Source organism: Anabrus simplex, chromosome 1 (assembly GCF_040414725.1).
Source record: "Anabrus simplex isolate iqAnaSimp1 chromosome 1, ASM4041472v1, whole genome shotgun sequence".
Classification (NCBI taxonomy): Eukaryota; Metazoa; Arthropoda; class Insecta; order Orthoptera; family Tettigoniidae; genus Anabrus; species Anabrus simplex.
Genome location: NC_090265.1, coordinates 601301801 through 601318367, shown reverse-complemented (window position 1 = coordinate 601318367; position 16567 = coordinate 601301801). Strand labels below are relative to the sequence as shown.

Here is a 16567-nt window from a genome sequence, read left to right as displayed (position 1 = left end):
AAGTAGAGCCTATGTACTGTACTTCAACATCAATTAATTACTGTATTTCTCTGAACCCTGAATGCAAGACAACCCCTATCTTTTTCTTCATAAATTTAAATCAAGGTTAAAAAGTGCTTTGCGAAATCATATGAATGCCTTTCTTGTATGGTACGCATTTTTAGGCTATCTATGTCTCGCAGGATGTAATTTGAACGAATAATACGGGAAAACGTAGTTTCCGGGAATGTATAATCGAGGTTCTACTGTAAATTAATTTTATAACACAAATAGTATTGATTAGGTGGGAACGTCAGAAAAACTCTAATAGGCATACTACCATATAGTTCGTTTTCTTGATGTTGACCCGCAGGTCTACCTTGCTTGCTTTGAGCATAAATTGAGATACATGTGTCATCACTCCATCCATGGTTTCATACATAATAATCACACTGTCTGCAAATACCAGGATTGTCTTGGTTCCAACTAACTTCATCTCCCTGTTACTGTCAGTTGCACATCTCACTTTCTCTAGACTTGTCTTGGTTCCAACTAACTTCATCTCCCTGTTACTGTCAATTGCACATCTCACTTTCTCTAGCATGATATTAAACAGCATTGGTAATTCCGGATTGCCCTGCCGCTACCTGTTTTTAACGCTGAAGGGTGCTGACAGTTGATTCGCAAACTGTACTTGACTCAGAGTAGCAGGGTTCAGCCAATCTGCTATACTTTATGGGGAACCCCCTGGGGGTGGGGGGATGCAGACTAAGAATACACCCAGGGTATCCCCTGTCTGTCATAAGAGATGACTAAAAGGGGCAACCAAGGGATGATAGCATTAGACCCATGAAACTACTTGTGATTAGGACCATCACACGGGGAACACCACGGGTTGCCTTTACTTGCGAGAAGTACCACTATGTTGTGATTAGTAGCAACAGAAGGTGAGTCTGTACGGGTTTTCCAGTACCTGTGATTAGTACCATTAAATCAGCGACAATGTGGGTCTGCCTTGCCTGTGATTAGTACCCACTATATGAGGAACACCACGGGAATACAGCACCCGTGATTAGTACACCTAAGTGAGGAACACCATGGGTTTGCTTTGCCTATAAGTGACAACACTGTGTGAGAAACACCATAAGTCTGCGTTATCTGTGCGAAGTACAATACTTTTGAGTGGTACCATAATGCATGGAACACCGTGAGTCTATGCTACTTTTGATTTGTACCGCAACATGACAAATACCACGATTCTACTTTACTAGCGCCTCTGCAAATAACCTCACCCATTGTGGGATTATAAATATGGAGGGCACTTGCCCTGGGTTATGTGTGAAGACCTCAACAGCATCTATGGTGGAGAAGATGTGCTTTGGTACAGTGGAGATGGCGGAAGAGGCAGAGCAGGTACTGGGGATTAATACAAGTACAAAATCGCCCAACGCTTAAGCATTACAAGTTGTCCATTTCATGACTGTATCGATGTTTAATCAAGAAGTATAAATAACCACCTAATCGATACTTTATTAATGCCTCAGGCAAAATTGAATAAAATTAAAACTTACAGGACATGTTTCGACCACTTAGTGGTCCTCTTCAGCTGTATAAATAAAGAACTGAAAAGAAAAACATTGACAATAAGCACAAATAAAAGTTCTTTGGAGACTCCTTTGATAAAAATGGTGGTCGTCAGAATAGGTCATCTTGCCTTTCGTTCTTGTTTGGAAAAGATGTTTATTCTGCGCTGTCTAGAGGGTCTGTCTTTGAGCGCGACCTGGTGAAGTAACGATGTGATACAGTTTGACAGTTCATGGAAAGCTCTGGAGAGAAGGGAAGTAGAGTTTCATCGTCATCTAAAATAACATGTGAGGGAGGAGGGAGATTGGGCTGTGCTTCTGCGATGTCGTGTTTGATTATATCTCTTGTTCGTCTAGTCTGTTTCATGTCTACCCATTCTAAGTATTTGCTAATATTCTCATATAAGATGTTTTTATGCTCGTTGTTTTCGTTGAGATTCTCTTCACCGTTTTCCAATTTATCAAGAACGATGTGGATGTTTTCCAGGTTGTTCATAAGATTACCTTTATTAATCATACAGATAATTTGAAGGTCCTGTTTTATATTGGTGAATTTGTGGTTGAACTCTTTCATATGGGATCCCATGGCAGAGAATCTTTTGTATCTTTCAGCATTGACGTGTTCTTGATATCTAATTGAGAAGTTCCTTCCAGATTGTCCCACGTAAGTTTTTTTACATTGAGCACAAGTCAGCTTATAAATACCCGATTCCTGGAATTCGTCATCTTTAAGTTTATTAGCTTTATTATGACTAAAGAACCTATGTTTCGTGTTGTTGTTTGTAGAGAAGGCTACCTTGGTATTGTGTTTCTTGAATAAGTTGGTGATTTCGTAAATCTTCGGGTTATTAAAGGTGAATTTTACATATCCTTTTTCTTTTTCTGAATGCTGTTTAAGTTTAATTTGTTGTTGGTATTTGCATTTAGTGATGATTTTATTGATGAATTTCAAACTGAAACCATTATGTAGAGCCTGTTGACGAATGAAAGAAAGTTCCTTTTTTCTGTCTGTTTCTGTTAGCGGAATTTCAAAGGCTCTGTTGACGAAACTATAATAAGCTGATTTCTTTTGCGAGATGGGATGTAAAGAATCACTTTTGATTGTAGTCGGGGTAAAAGTGGGTTTCCTGTATATTTTAAATTGGAAATGGTTGTCTTTACGAATTGTTTGGATATCCAGAAAATTGAGTATGCCTTTCTCTTCTTCTTCAGCTGTAAATTTTATGTTTGGGTCTAAATTATTCAAAGTATTAAGGATACTGTGACTATCATTTATTTCCTTGTTAATTATGGCATAGGTATCATCAACATATCGAAGCCAGAGATCGAGTCCTTTAATGTGACCTACTATCTGAGTGTGTTCCAAAAAGTCAAGGTAAATGTTAGCTAAAATTCCAGAAGCCGGCGCTCCCATTGGAAGTCCATCTTGCTGATATATTTTATTATTAAAAGAGAAGAAATTGTGGTTCAAAACGAATTCCAAGATAGTAATGAAGTTTTCTATTTCAGGTATACTGATACGTTTGTGAAATAATAAATTCGTCTTTATAATCTCAATGGTGTTCTTAATAGGAATGTTCGTGTACATGTCCTTGATGTCAAAGGAACTTGTTACATGAGATGAAGTTAACTTGAAATCTTTAATAGCAATGCAGAACTCTTTGGAGTTTTTTATCGAAGATTTGGTATAAAATACGTAGTTATGAGTTAAGAACCTATGAATAAATTGGGATATTTTGTATGTGGGGCTTCTCCGAAAATTAATTATAGGTCTCATAGGTGCATCCTTTTTATGTAATTTAGGCATAGCTCTTGCTTTAGGAAGTCCTGGATTCATATTAATGAGTTTTTGAATATCTTGGTCGTTAAAAAGGAAGGAGCTTTGCTTCAGTATCCCTTTCAAATTCTTTTGAATTTTTAGGGTGGGGTCTTTCTCAATTACCTTAAATTTGTTGTTAGTGAAAAAAGTTTCTGTTGTATTGATGTATTCGGTTTCATTTAATATTACTACTGTTCCACCTTTATCAGCTTTTGTTATCACTACATCACTTTGTCTAATTTTACGCTGAAGATCCTTCTCGATTTTAGTGTTTGTGGAATTGGTTAGTAACCCTCTAATTATGGAGGGAATTTTTTTCTTTGCTTCGTACCGTACGTCATTCTGAATGTCGACTGGAAGGGTTTGTATGGCTGTCTCTGTTTCTGCTAAAGTTTGTATTAATACTTGTCTGTTATTGAAACTATGCCAATTGTGATTAGGCCCTTTGCTTAATAATTGTAATTCTTGTTCTGTAAACGTCGTGTTCGACAAGTTCATGACGGGGGGTGGGAATTCTTCACAATTAAAAGAAGATTTAGGTTGATGCTTATTTAGATTTGTTGGGGGATTGTTTTTTAGGTTTTCTAACTTCTTATTCAAAGTTGTACGTTTCTTGTTTACTAGAATTTCAACTTTATCTCTGCCGTATTTTTGTACAGAATCCCATTCTAGCGGAACTAAGTTACTAGAAGCAGAAAGGTGCGCTAGGTAAAGCTCCCGGTTGAGGAAGGATTTCTTCCTATACATAAATTTAATTTCTCGTTTAAGCCATATGCGGTTAACTGTTCTTTGTGTGGAAATTTGGAAAACTGAGCGTATGTTGTTTCTTTGTGCCCCTTTTAAGAATTTAGGAATTAGATCATTGTTTAGACATTCTTTAAGGAAATATATATCTGTGCTTACTTTTGCAAGTTTCATCTTCAGATTAAGATAGATGTTCGTAATGTTTCCTGCTTGGTTAGCATTCGTATTACAAGTTGTCCATTTCATGACCGTATCGATGTTTAATCAAGAAGTAAGTATAAATAACCACCTAATCGATACTTTATTAATGCCTCAGGCAAAATTCAGTGAAGAGGACCACTAAGTGGTCGAAACATGTCCTGTAAGTTTTAATTTTATTCAATTTTGCCTGAGGCATTAATAAAGTATCGATTAGGTGGTTATTTATACTTACTTCTTGATTAAACATCGATACGGTCATGAAATGGACAACTTGTAATACGAATGCTAACCAAGCAGGAAACATTACGAACATCTATCTTAATCTGAAGATGAAACTTGCAAAAGTAAGCACAGATATATATTTCCTTAAAGAATGTCTAAACAATAATCTAATTCCTAAATTCTTAAAAGGGGCACAAAGAAACAACATACGCTCAGTTTTCCAAATTTCCACACAAAGAACAGTTAACCGCATATGGCTTAAACGAGAAATTAAATTTATGTATAGGAAGAAATCCTTCCTCAACCGGGAGCTTTACCTAGCGCACCTTTCTGCTTCTAGTAACTTAGTTCCGCTAGAATGGGATTCTGTACAAAAATACGGCAGAGATAAAGTTAATTCTAATAAACAAGAAACGTACAACTTTGAATAAGAAGTTAGAAAACCTAAAAAACAATCCCCCAACAAATCTAAATAAGCATCAACCTAAATCTTCTTTTAATTGTGAAGAATTCCCACCCCCCGTCATGAACTTGTCGAACACGACGTTTACAGAACAAGAATTACAATTATTAAGCAAAGGGCCTAATCACAATTGGCATAGTTTCAATAACAGACAAGTATTAATACAAACTTTAGCAGAAACAGAGACAGCCATACAAACCCTTCCAGTCGACATTCAGAATGACGTACGGTATGAAGCAAAGAAAAAAATTCCCTCCATAATTAGAGGGTTACTAACCAATTCCACAAACACTAAAATCGAGAAGGATCTTCAGCGTAAAATTAGACAAAGTGATGTAGTGATAACAAAAGCTGATAAAGGTGGAACAGTAGTAATATTAAATGAAACCGAATACATCAATAAAACAGAAACTTTTTTCACTAACAACAAATTTAAGGTAATTGAGAAAGACCCCACCCTAAAAATTCAAAAGAATTTGAAAGGGATACTGAAGCAAAGCTCCTTCCTTTTTAACGACCAAGATATTCAAAAACTCATTAATATGAATCCAGGACTTCCTAAAGCAAGAGCTATGCCTAAATTACATAAAAAGGATGCACCTATGAGACCTATAATTAATTTTCGGAGAAGCCCCACATACAAAATATCCCAATTTATTCATAGGTTCTTAACTCATAACTACGTATTTTATACCAAATCTTCGATAAAAAACTCCAAAGAGTTCTGCATTGCTATTAAAGATTTCAAGTTAACTTCATCTCATGTAACAAGTTCCTTTGACATCAAGGACATGTACACGAACATTCCTATTAAGAACACCATTGAGATTATAAAGACGAATTTATTATTTCACAAACGTATCAGTATACCTGAAATAGAAAACTTCATTACTATCTTGGAATTCGTTTTGAACCACAATTTCTTCTCTTTTAATAATAAAATATATCAGCAAGATGGACTTCCAATGGGAGCGCCGGCTTCTGGAATTTTAGCTAACATTTACCTTGACTTTTTGGAACACACTCAGATAGTAGGTCACATTAAAGGACTCGATCTCTGGCTTCGATATGTTGATGATACCTATGCCATAATTAACAAGGAAATAAATGATAGTCACAGTATCCTTAATACTTTGAATAATTTAGACCCAAACATAAAATTTACAGCTGAAGAAGAAGAGAAAGGCATACTCAATTTTCTGGATATCCAAACAATTCGTAAAGACAACCATTTCCAATTTAAAATATACAGGAAACCCACTTTTACCCCGACTACAATCAAAAGTGATTCTTTACATCCCATCTCGCAAAAGAAATCAGCTTATTATAGTTTCGTCAACAGAGCCTTTGAAATTCCGCTAACAGAAACAGACAGAAAAAAGGAACTTTCTTTCATTCGTCAACAGGCTCTACATAATGGTTTCAGTTTGAAATTCATCAATAAAATCATCACTAAATGCAAATACCAACAACAAATTAAACTTAAACAGCATTCAGAAAAAGAAAAAGGATATGTAAAATTCACCTTTAATAACCCGAAGATTTACGAAATCACCAACTTATTCAAGAAACACAATACCAAGGTAGCCTTCTCTACAAACAACAACACGAAACATAGGTTCTTTAGTCATAATAAAGCTAATAAACTTAAAGATGACGAATTCCAGGAATCGGGTATTTATAAGCTGACTTGTGCTCAATGTAAAAAAACTTACGTGGGACAATCTGGAAGGAACTTCTCAATTAGATATCAAGAACACGTCAATGCTGAAAGATACAAAAGATTCTCTGCCATGGGATCCCATATGAAAGAGTTCAACCACAAATTCACCAATATAAAACAGGACCTTCAAATTATCTGTATGATTAATAAAGGTAATCTTATGAACAACCTGGAAAACATCCACATCGTTCTTGATAAATTGGAAAACGGTGAAGAGAATCTCAACGAAAACAACGAGCATAAAAACATCTTATATGAGAATATTAGCAAATACTTAGAATGGGTAGACATGAAACAGACTAGACGAACAAGAGATATAATCAAACACGACATCGCAGAAGCACAGCCCAATCTCCCTCCTCCCTCACATGTTATTTTAGATGACGATGAAACTCTACTTCCCTTCTCTCCAGAGCTTTCCATGAACTGTCAAACTGTATCACATCGTTACTTCACCAGGTCGCGCTCAAAGACAGACCCTCTAGACAGCGCAGAATAAACATCTTTTCCAAACAAGAACGAAAGGCAAGATGACCTATTCTGACGACCACCATTTTTATCAAAGGAGTCTCCAAAGAACTTTTATTTGTGCTTATTGTCAATGTTTTTCTTTTCAGTTCTTTATTTATACAGCTGAAGAGGACCACTATGTGGTCGAAACATGTCCTGTAAGTTTTAATTTTATTCAATTTTGCCTGAGGCATTAATAAAGTATCGATTAGGTGGTTATTTATACTTACTTCTTCAACGCTTAAGCAACGGAAGAGGAACCAATATAATAACCCTGGTTCCCAAGCTGTGCTAGTGGAAGAGGCTATGCCAGACAGATTGGCTACAATGGCGCAACTCAAGTTTTGTGGAGTCTGCAGCAGTTTGTTGCAGTTCCGGTACTTGATCCCGCATGTCTCATACTATATGTGCCGCAGTGAATGGCTCCGGAATCATAGTGTGTGGGCCACTTCCTGACAAGTTGTAGTCCACCTTAAACAAAGTCACGCCAATGGTAATTTCACTTGCTATTTAAAAGTTCAAATGCGATGGGATAAGGTTGGTGAAAGCAGGTTTTGGGTGAAACTGGGAGCTTCTAGTCTGGACCTGCACGTTGGCGATAGATCGTGATGGCCGCCTTCCTGGGACCTTGTGACTACTCAGGGATCAGGTCCTGTATCTATGACTGGGAGGCCTATTTAGGATCATCGGTGCCCACGCCGAAGGGGGAAGGCCCTAGAAAATGTGGGCTGAACGTTGGTAGTCACATTCGAACCCGTCTGGGGAAACCGCACTCAGAGGGTTGCCTCAATTCATGAGGTTGAAATCAATTGAAAATAAAGAACACAATTTTAACTGTAGGCACGTGGAATGTTAGAAAGCTACTTGACTTAAAGGACAATAATAGGCCCAAAAGAAGGACAGCTCTTATTACCCATGAGCTAGCAAGGCTAAATATTGACATCGCTGCTCTGAGCGAAACAAGACTATCAGGTGAAGGACAAATCAGTGAAGCAAGTAGCGGATGCCAATAATTATGTAATGTTACAGTGTCGTTCTAATTGGGACTGTCATATTTACAGAGAAACTCTATATGTGGTACGATCTTTGTATAACATTTCATTTATGACAAGACTTTATTTATTTGAGAATCTTATGGTTCTAAAGTCGAACTCAATACTTTCAAAGTTCAAACTTGAGTGAAAGGAATTATGTTGTGTTAAGCATCATTCTAATCGTGACTTCAAGATTTTGAAATTGTGATTATTTGAAGTTTTCTCCAGATATTTCTAGGGACATCATAAGTCCCATATTAAGTGGGTTTATATGTGCATTGATATAATAATGATATGTTTATTTACGATTGCCTGTTCTAATATTTGGCTGAAGATGACGCTCACCAACATCAAAACTAGTTCCAAGTAAATGTTATAACTTGTTTAGTTTAGAATTGGTATTGAAAAGGTGGATTTTTAATTTTACTTATCTATTGTATTAATAAGCTCATCCAAATATCTTTTGATTTCATGATCTGCAAATGTTTAAAATGATTAAAAATCATAAATATCAATTAATATTAAATTAATGCACCGTTTATTCCAATCATGTAGTCATATTTATATTGTTTATTTAGGTATGTTGGACCTACATTATTTCAGTATACAACAACCACTAACTCTTCACTTTATTGGATAGTATCTTACGAAGTGAGTCCCGAAGTACAGAATAATGTACTTGAGCAAATATCTCATTCTCATGCCACAATGAGAGATGATAATGTTTATCAAATACTCTCAAATTAATCTTTGAAACTTAAAGACAATGTCTAGTAACATTAACCTATGAAATCTTGAACAGGAATTCTGAAATTAATATTTACCTAGCAGGCTGTATTTCACATGCTGCCGTGAAGACCACGCCATTTTTTAAACTTCATCCAGAATTGTCATACATAAGACTGAGCTTGCTAAAAAGTTTGAGATTCTCTTCCTAGAAGTCAGTAAAAGCTATGCAACAGTATAAACGTCACTGATACTTCCTGCCATCTTGCGGAGAATTTTTTAAACTTCAAGTGCAGTATACTGTACTAGGGGTCTCAGGAGGTTAAAGTAAAACTTTACCCTTGGAGGCATTTGGCATGCATATTTCATGATTTGTAAGGTCTTGGAACATCCAAGCCCTACTGATCACAATCTATTTCTGATCAGCATTAACACTATTCTTAAAACTTTCATAATAACCAACTAACAGAGGCAAAATATGAACTGTCAATGTCCTTTTAACCTACCCCAAGTTAAGGCTAATCTAAAAAGCAGTTCTTTTTAAATTTAATGTTGCACCGACAGAGATAGGTCTTATAGTGACAATGGAATAGGAAAGGGCAAGGAGTGGGAAGGAAGCGACCGTGGCCTTCAGCCCTAGCATTTTCCTGGTGTAAAAATGTGGAAACCACGGGAAATCGTCTTCATCTTCAGGGCTGTCAACAGTGTGGTTTGAACCTACTATCTTCCAAATGCTAGCTAAGAAGCCTTTTGTCAGGCTATATGAGCTGATGGAATTCGTATCAATTTCATGTGTGTTTTTAACATCTTACCCAGTGAGCTAATATTTACTGTGGCTTCAAAGCATACCATGCAACATTAAACAGAAAGAATTTCTATTTCTACCATCTATTGCAAATATAAATTCTAAAGTAATAAAAGTTCATGAAGATTACCTTTGCTTCCCATGTCACTCGAAGTGTTGGAAGAGACAGCATTTTATGATCACAAAATGCCATTTCTGCCTGTTCTCCACCCATTCGAGCTTCCTCCCAAGCTTGGAATGCATTCAGCATTGCCACATGGTCTGAATAACGATTCCCAGCAAAAGATCTTTGTTGATAAGTCAGTCTTCTGTGATCCATACCTGTACAGATAGTTAGCAAGCATTATTTAAAATACAGTACTCCACCTGTATAATGTTGCCTCTTTCTGTTTTCATCTTGTTCTCTTTCAAACAACATGTAACATCAGCATAAGTAATTTAGTTCTTTCAGCTCTTGGTTACATGATTGTGATACTTTAACATTATTCTTAAAAGTTGCTTCTCTTCTTAGGTGGATTTATTTGGTAGCAGTGATTTGTGAACATTGATATGTAAGTGCAACATAGAGACTGAAAGGGACAAAATATATTAGTTACAACAAGCATTATAATATTTTGTACATAAAAATATGAGCAAAGTTCTATATAACTCTTATAACAATGAATATTTTATGTGCATAGTGGACTAAAAAAAGAAAAAGAAAAAAGCAACACCAGATGCTATATAAATATCCCATATATTGAGCAAACTCCAATCAACCATAGACAGGAAGTTAACTTTTCATCATCCACTTGTTTCTGAAAACAACAGATCTCCTTTCACAATACAAACCTTATAAACAGCAGAGCTATTTTCATACTTATCAGCATATTTTCCTCAATTTTGTGCCTACTCTATTGAGTATGATGATGGGAGTAGTATGTTTGTTAATCACTCAAGCGAAGCTTTGTTTCTCTAGTGAAGGCACGTAATCTTACAAAAATGAAACAGATTGTTACATAGAAAAGTCACTGTCATTGTGTACTTTGTCCTGTGCTAGGGCCTTTCATAATAAAATATGTCTCACCTTACTCTTCATACTTATATAGGTACATATTTGTCAATACACTAGGGCTTACACGCAATAAATTTGTGTTTATTATGTTATAAAAGTGAGTGTTCGAGGCAATTTGTGGCAAATGTTTCCCTTTAAATTCGTTCTCGAAGATAGAAATTCACCCTTTTATTAGCAAAGTGTAGATAAACCTCCATAGAATGTGCTCTTTCCTTTCAGACATACAAGTACTTGTAATGGGAGACTCAGAAATTTTCAGCCAATCAGACTTCGTATCAGATAGTGTATAATGTACATTGTGTGACAGAAGGGATGATTAATAATCAAGTAAATAAGTATTTTCACTATCATATAAACAAACATTTACCTGTGGTGAACACTTCTGGAAATGTGGAACTGTTAGCAGCCATTGTTGCAAGGGCATCTCCACAGAAGAACATGGTACCCAAGATCATCATCTTACCCAATCGAGGTTCAATTGGCAGTTTGGCAAGGATGCGACCCAATGGAGTAAGTTCATCATTTGCATCCAGACATTTCATCTCTGTTTCCAGAAAAGAAATACTATGCATTAGTAACAACATATCCACTGCTGGTGTGAACATGGTGCGAGCCCATATGAATAATGGTTATAGAGAGTTCTTGCATTTAGTGTTTAGAAATTATTTCAGCATTGGTGTTTAGAAATTATTTCAGAAGTGAATATTGAGTAATTACAAAAATCCAACTTCAAGATTTTACATAGGGTTATTACGATTTCAGTTTCTTGGTAATGCAAGGGTCTAAAGGACCAGCAGCAAACGTGTTAACTAGACTTTTCTAATATCTAAAAAGCAATAAGATGTACAATATAATAGGTTAGGATCCACCTTTCAATACTCCGTAATAAGATGGTAAGAAGTAGTTACAACCTGTTTAATGGGACCGGTTTCAACACATTTTAAGTGTCATCATCAGCCAATTTTCGAAGATCTTAAAACAACTAGCACATTGAATACAGGCAAAAAATTAACAATGTATCATAACGTAGCAATTCAGTAAATGTTCAAAACACAATAATCACAGTCAAGAGAGTAAACAGAACATCACTATCTTGCGCCGAAAACAAATATAGCTGAAGTTCATAAGCAGGTCAAATATTCGCTTATGTAAAGTCGTTGCTAGGCAGGTCTTGTAGGCATTTGTTTTTCCGGCCGAAGAGCAAAAGGTGACGTGAATGAAGTCTTAGGAAAACAGTATAGGATATAATTTCGTCAAATTTCAAAGTGGATATATAGGTTTTATAAAATAATTTAAAACGTTAAAAAAGAATAAAGCCAAATAAAAATATATTTAAAAAAAATAGGGAGAAATAATGAAAGAAATACGAGGTTCAACTCGAAACAACTTGCCGTAGTAATTGATAAAGAAATGATAAATAGAGAAAGGGGGGACGTTAATTAGAGGGTGGTGATGGTGGTGGTGGTGGTGGTGGTGGTGGTTATTGTTATTAGAGGAAATATAATTGGGCAAAAATCCTTAATATAATATGAATTCGAAGAAAAAAGAAAAAAGAACCGACACTTCGAAAAATGAAGATATCGGTTAAAGGAAGACAAGGGCCACGAAGGGCGTGAAAATGAAAGACTCCCTAGCCCTCGCAAACCTAATAGCATCGGGGTCGGAAAAGAACAAGAATTGACCAAGGGAGGTCGGACAGGATAGATGAAAGTGAGGAGCCTGGCACAAGTAAGTGGAAGCAATGCCAGGACTCAGCTAAGGGCCCCGTGGTCGCCAATCCACGCTCTGAAGTTCAGAGCCCCTGGGGGATGGAGGATGGGAAGGAAAGAAAAAATGAAAAAATGGAAGGGATCCGATACTTCGAAAAATGAAGATATCAGCCAAAGGAAGACAAGGGCCTTTGGCTGATATCTTCATTTTTCGAAGTATCGGATCCCTTCCATTTTTTCATTTTTTCTTTCCTTCCCATCCTCCATCCCCCAGGGGCTCTGAACTTCAGAGCGTGGATTGGCGACCACGGGGCCCTTAGCTGAGTCCTGGCATTGCTTCCACTTACTTGTGCCAGGCTCCTCACTTTCATCTATCCTGTCCGACCTCCCTTGGTCAATTCTTGTTCTTTTCCGACCCCGATGCTATTAGGTTTGCGAGGGCTAGGGAGTCTTTCATTTTCACGCCCTTCGTGGCCCTTGTCTTCCTTTAACCGATATCTTCATTTTTCGAAGTGTCGGTTCTTTTTTCTTTTTTCTTCGAATTCATATTATATTAAGGATTTTTGCCCAATTATATTTCCTCTAATAACAATAACCACCACCACCACCACCACCACCACCATCACCACCCTCTAATTAACGTCCCCCCTTTCTCTATTTATCATTTCTTTATCAATTACTACGGCAAGTTGTTTCGAGTTGAACCTCGTATTTCTTTCATTATTTCTCCCTATTTTTTTTAAATATATTTTTATTTGGCTTTATTCTTTTTTAACGTTTTAAATTATTTTATAAAACCTATATATCCACTTTGAAATTTGACGAAATTATATCCTATACTGTTTTCCTAAGACTTCATTCACGTCACCTTTTGCTCTTCGGCCGGAAAAACAAATGCCTACAAGACCTGCCTAGCAACGACTTTACATAAGCGAATATTTGACCTGCTTATGAACTTCAGCTATATTTGTTTTCGGCGCAAGATAGTGATGTTCTGTTTACTCTCTTGACTGTGATTATTGTGTTTTGAACATTTACTGAATTGCTACGTTATGATACATTGTTAATTTTTTGCCTGTATTCAATGTGCTAGTTGTTTTAAGATCTTCGAAAATTGGCTGATGATGACACTTAAAATGTGTTGAAACCGGTCCCATTAAACAGGTTGTAACTACTTCTTACCATCTTATTACGGAGTATTGAAAGGTGGATCCTAACCTATTATATTGTACATCTTATTTCTCTATTCAATACGGAACAATAATGAAGTTTTTAACTTTAAATCTAAAAAGCAAGAAAAGAAGCAGTATTATGGAGCTCAAGAAGATAAAATACAGGAGAATCAATTTACCAAAGAATAGATCACTGAGAAAAGAAAAAAAAAAATTAAGACAGAGGTAATAAGTTTAACACAAACTACAGTAGAAATCCATTATAGAGAGAACTCACAATGGCGTAACATTTACTCGTTACAGCGGATTGTCGTTATATCCGATTTTTCGTAAAAGTAGGGAAAACCCCCCCACATCCATTATAATCGATACGCAACGGCAATCTGTTTGTTCAAAACATGCAGATTTGTAGATTTCCATACTACAGCTTACTCGTAAGTTACTTTCCTAATTCCGAGAGAACGTGAACGCAGATGTTGAATTTCATTCTGAACAATTGGAGTAGTATCACTCCGGTGGCTTCTGTGGCAAATATTTCAGTTTTCTTATTCAAGCAGTCACCTAACCTAACCTCATATGTATCATGAAAACATATTTCAAGCACCAGTAGAGTAATGATAAGCTTCTCCCTATAAACTACTTGGGAATAGCCTTTCCAAAATTAATCCATCAGCAAGAAAATACAGTAAAACCTCATAGTACGAGTGCTTCATTAAGACAATCTCTCTTTTAACACGTCGTAAATTCGAAGTCCCGATTCACGTCGTATTAAATCTCATTTATCGCATTATAAAATTTCATTATTACTGCTCAGTACGATCACATTTTTCCCAGCCCTAAAATTGTTCTTTGTCATCCCTTGTGAAAGGAACATGATTTCCAACACAGATTAGAACCCCCACCACAGGAGGCCGGTCGGGGAAAGTTAAAAGCGGGAAATGACCTTGAATTCTGGATCTTTAAAGAGTAAATTATAGTTTCGGGAAGCAAGCCATTAGCCTCAGGAAAATTGTTTTGTTCTCCGGTTTTCATTTATATTGCTGAATAACCCAGTAAAGCCTGTTTTTGCTTTTATTCTGCATTCCATTCAGAAGTTAGAAATGTATTCTGTGTTGAGTGATGCATTGAACGGTAGCAAATATCTATCGTGTGATAGACTACGTAAGGATTAGGAACATAATCGTGCGAAGTTGACTAGCATAGTGCTTATTTGTCTTGTGGTAGCCCCGTTACAGATACTGAAAAAGTCATCAAATCGCTTATTAATGAAGACGAAATCCAGGATATAGACAGACAACTGCATCTTTTAACAGTGGCACGTATGTTGAAATTTGCACCTTTGAGTTTCGACTCACATTAATCGAACAGCTGTCTCATTCAACATGATGGTCAAAGTCATTTCTCTCGTACATGGCCGAGTTTAACCTTCAAACAATTCATGATTGAAGAGTGTGATCTGCAATAATGCACTGATACTTTTATAGGGCCCCACTGCAAATGTTTTTATATCTGTTGTCAGGTGTTTTAACTACTTTTTAATACACTGCTTATTTTTAATAAGTCCCAGTGGAAAAAGTTTTCACATTTGTTCTCTCGTCTTTTTCATGCCCTCATCGCATCTTTAGAAACGGTAGGTAGCCTATATCTTTCACTGTACATGTACATATACTATGTAATCAAGCATGTCGGAAGAAACCGTAAGTGTTTATATATTCATGTTGGATAGTTTCTATTCAAATGAAATCGCCCATCAGCTCTTGTTGAATGGCAAAGTTAAACGCAGAACTAGACCACCAAAATTTCTAAGGAACATTGAAGTTGAAACCTGTGAAATATCCAAACCTTTTATTTTTGGAGAGCTGGAAAACGCCATCAAAATGAGTAAGAACAGAAAAGCACCTGGTCTAGACAACATTCTTATAGAGCAAATTAAACATTTTGGAAATGCTACCAAAGAATGGATACTCCAACTCTTCAATAACTGCCTGGAGCGCTGTCACATTCCAAAAATCTGGAGGAAGGCCAGAGTAGTTGCTATCCTTAAACCCTAATGACCCTAAGAACTTCGAACCGCAAGGTCAGCTCGCTCATTTTGAAGCGCTCCCGACAGGTTTCTTCTCGCTCTACTCTGAAGACACACATTCCTAAGCAAACTCCGAAGCTCCTGCCTTCATGCAGAGAATGTTTTAAGCATCACGAACACCGTGACTGCCGCTTCTTCAAGTCAACTTGTGATTGCTGTCATAAAATAGGGCATATCACGACTGTCTGTCAGAGTAAGCCCCGCCCTGAACGCCCTACTACTAAGAAGACGAAACAACAGGACATGGAAGTTGATCAAATCAACCTAGTTCTACCTACAAACAATTCTAGCAAGATCATCATTCTGATCACTTTCCTGGATCACTCAACAGATTTCCAATTGGACACTCGATCGCCCGTCTCCATTATCAATCTTGCTACCTATGACACCTTAGGATCGCCGTCATTCTCTCCTGCTGATGTCCAGCTTGTTACTTTTACAAGAAGAAACTTGATATTAAAGGCAAAATCACTGTAAGCGCAAGTTATCAGGACATTCATAAAGTACAGTGAAACCTCGATTCTCTGTTTTTGGAGGGACCATGGAAAAAAACGTACAACACAGGAAAACGGGAAATCCGGGAATGAACCATCAACTATTTGGCTAAACATCACAAAAATGAAATATGTGTACTTATAATCTTACCAACACCCCCAAACCACACCAAACTACAGCCCCAATGGCCTTCCGCCTACCAAGCGACTGCTGCTCGGTCCAAAGGCCTGCAGATTACAAAGTGA

At 36.7% G+C, this 16567-nt stretch overlaps 1 protein-coding gene across 2 annotated transcripts in view; it reads right to left on the bottom strand.

Annotated features, from left to right (window-relative positions):
• mle (maleless) overlaps positions 1-16567 on the bottom strand; it is a 278516-nt gene that overhangs the window by 85633 nt on the left and 176316 nt on the right. For both annotated transcript variants that reach the window (XM_067135650.2, XM_067135651.2), the window contains 2 exons: positions 11231-11407; positions 9940-10130 (listed from right to left, as the gene is read on the bottom strand). In XM_067135650.2, coding sequence (XP_066991751.1) covers positions 9940-10130; positions 11231-11407 — 368 coding nt within the window. The remainder of the gene's footprint in view (positions 1-9939; positions 10131-11230; positions 11408-16567) is intronic.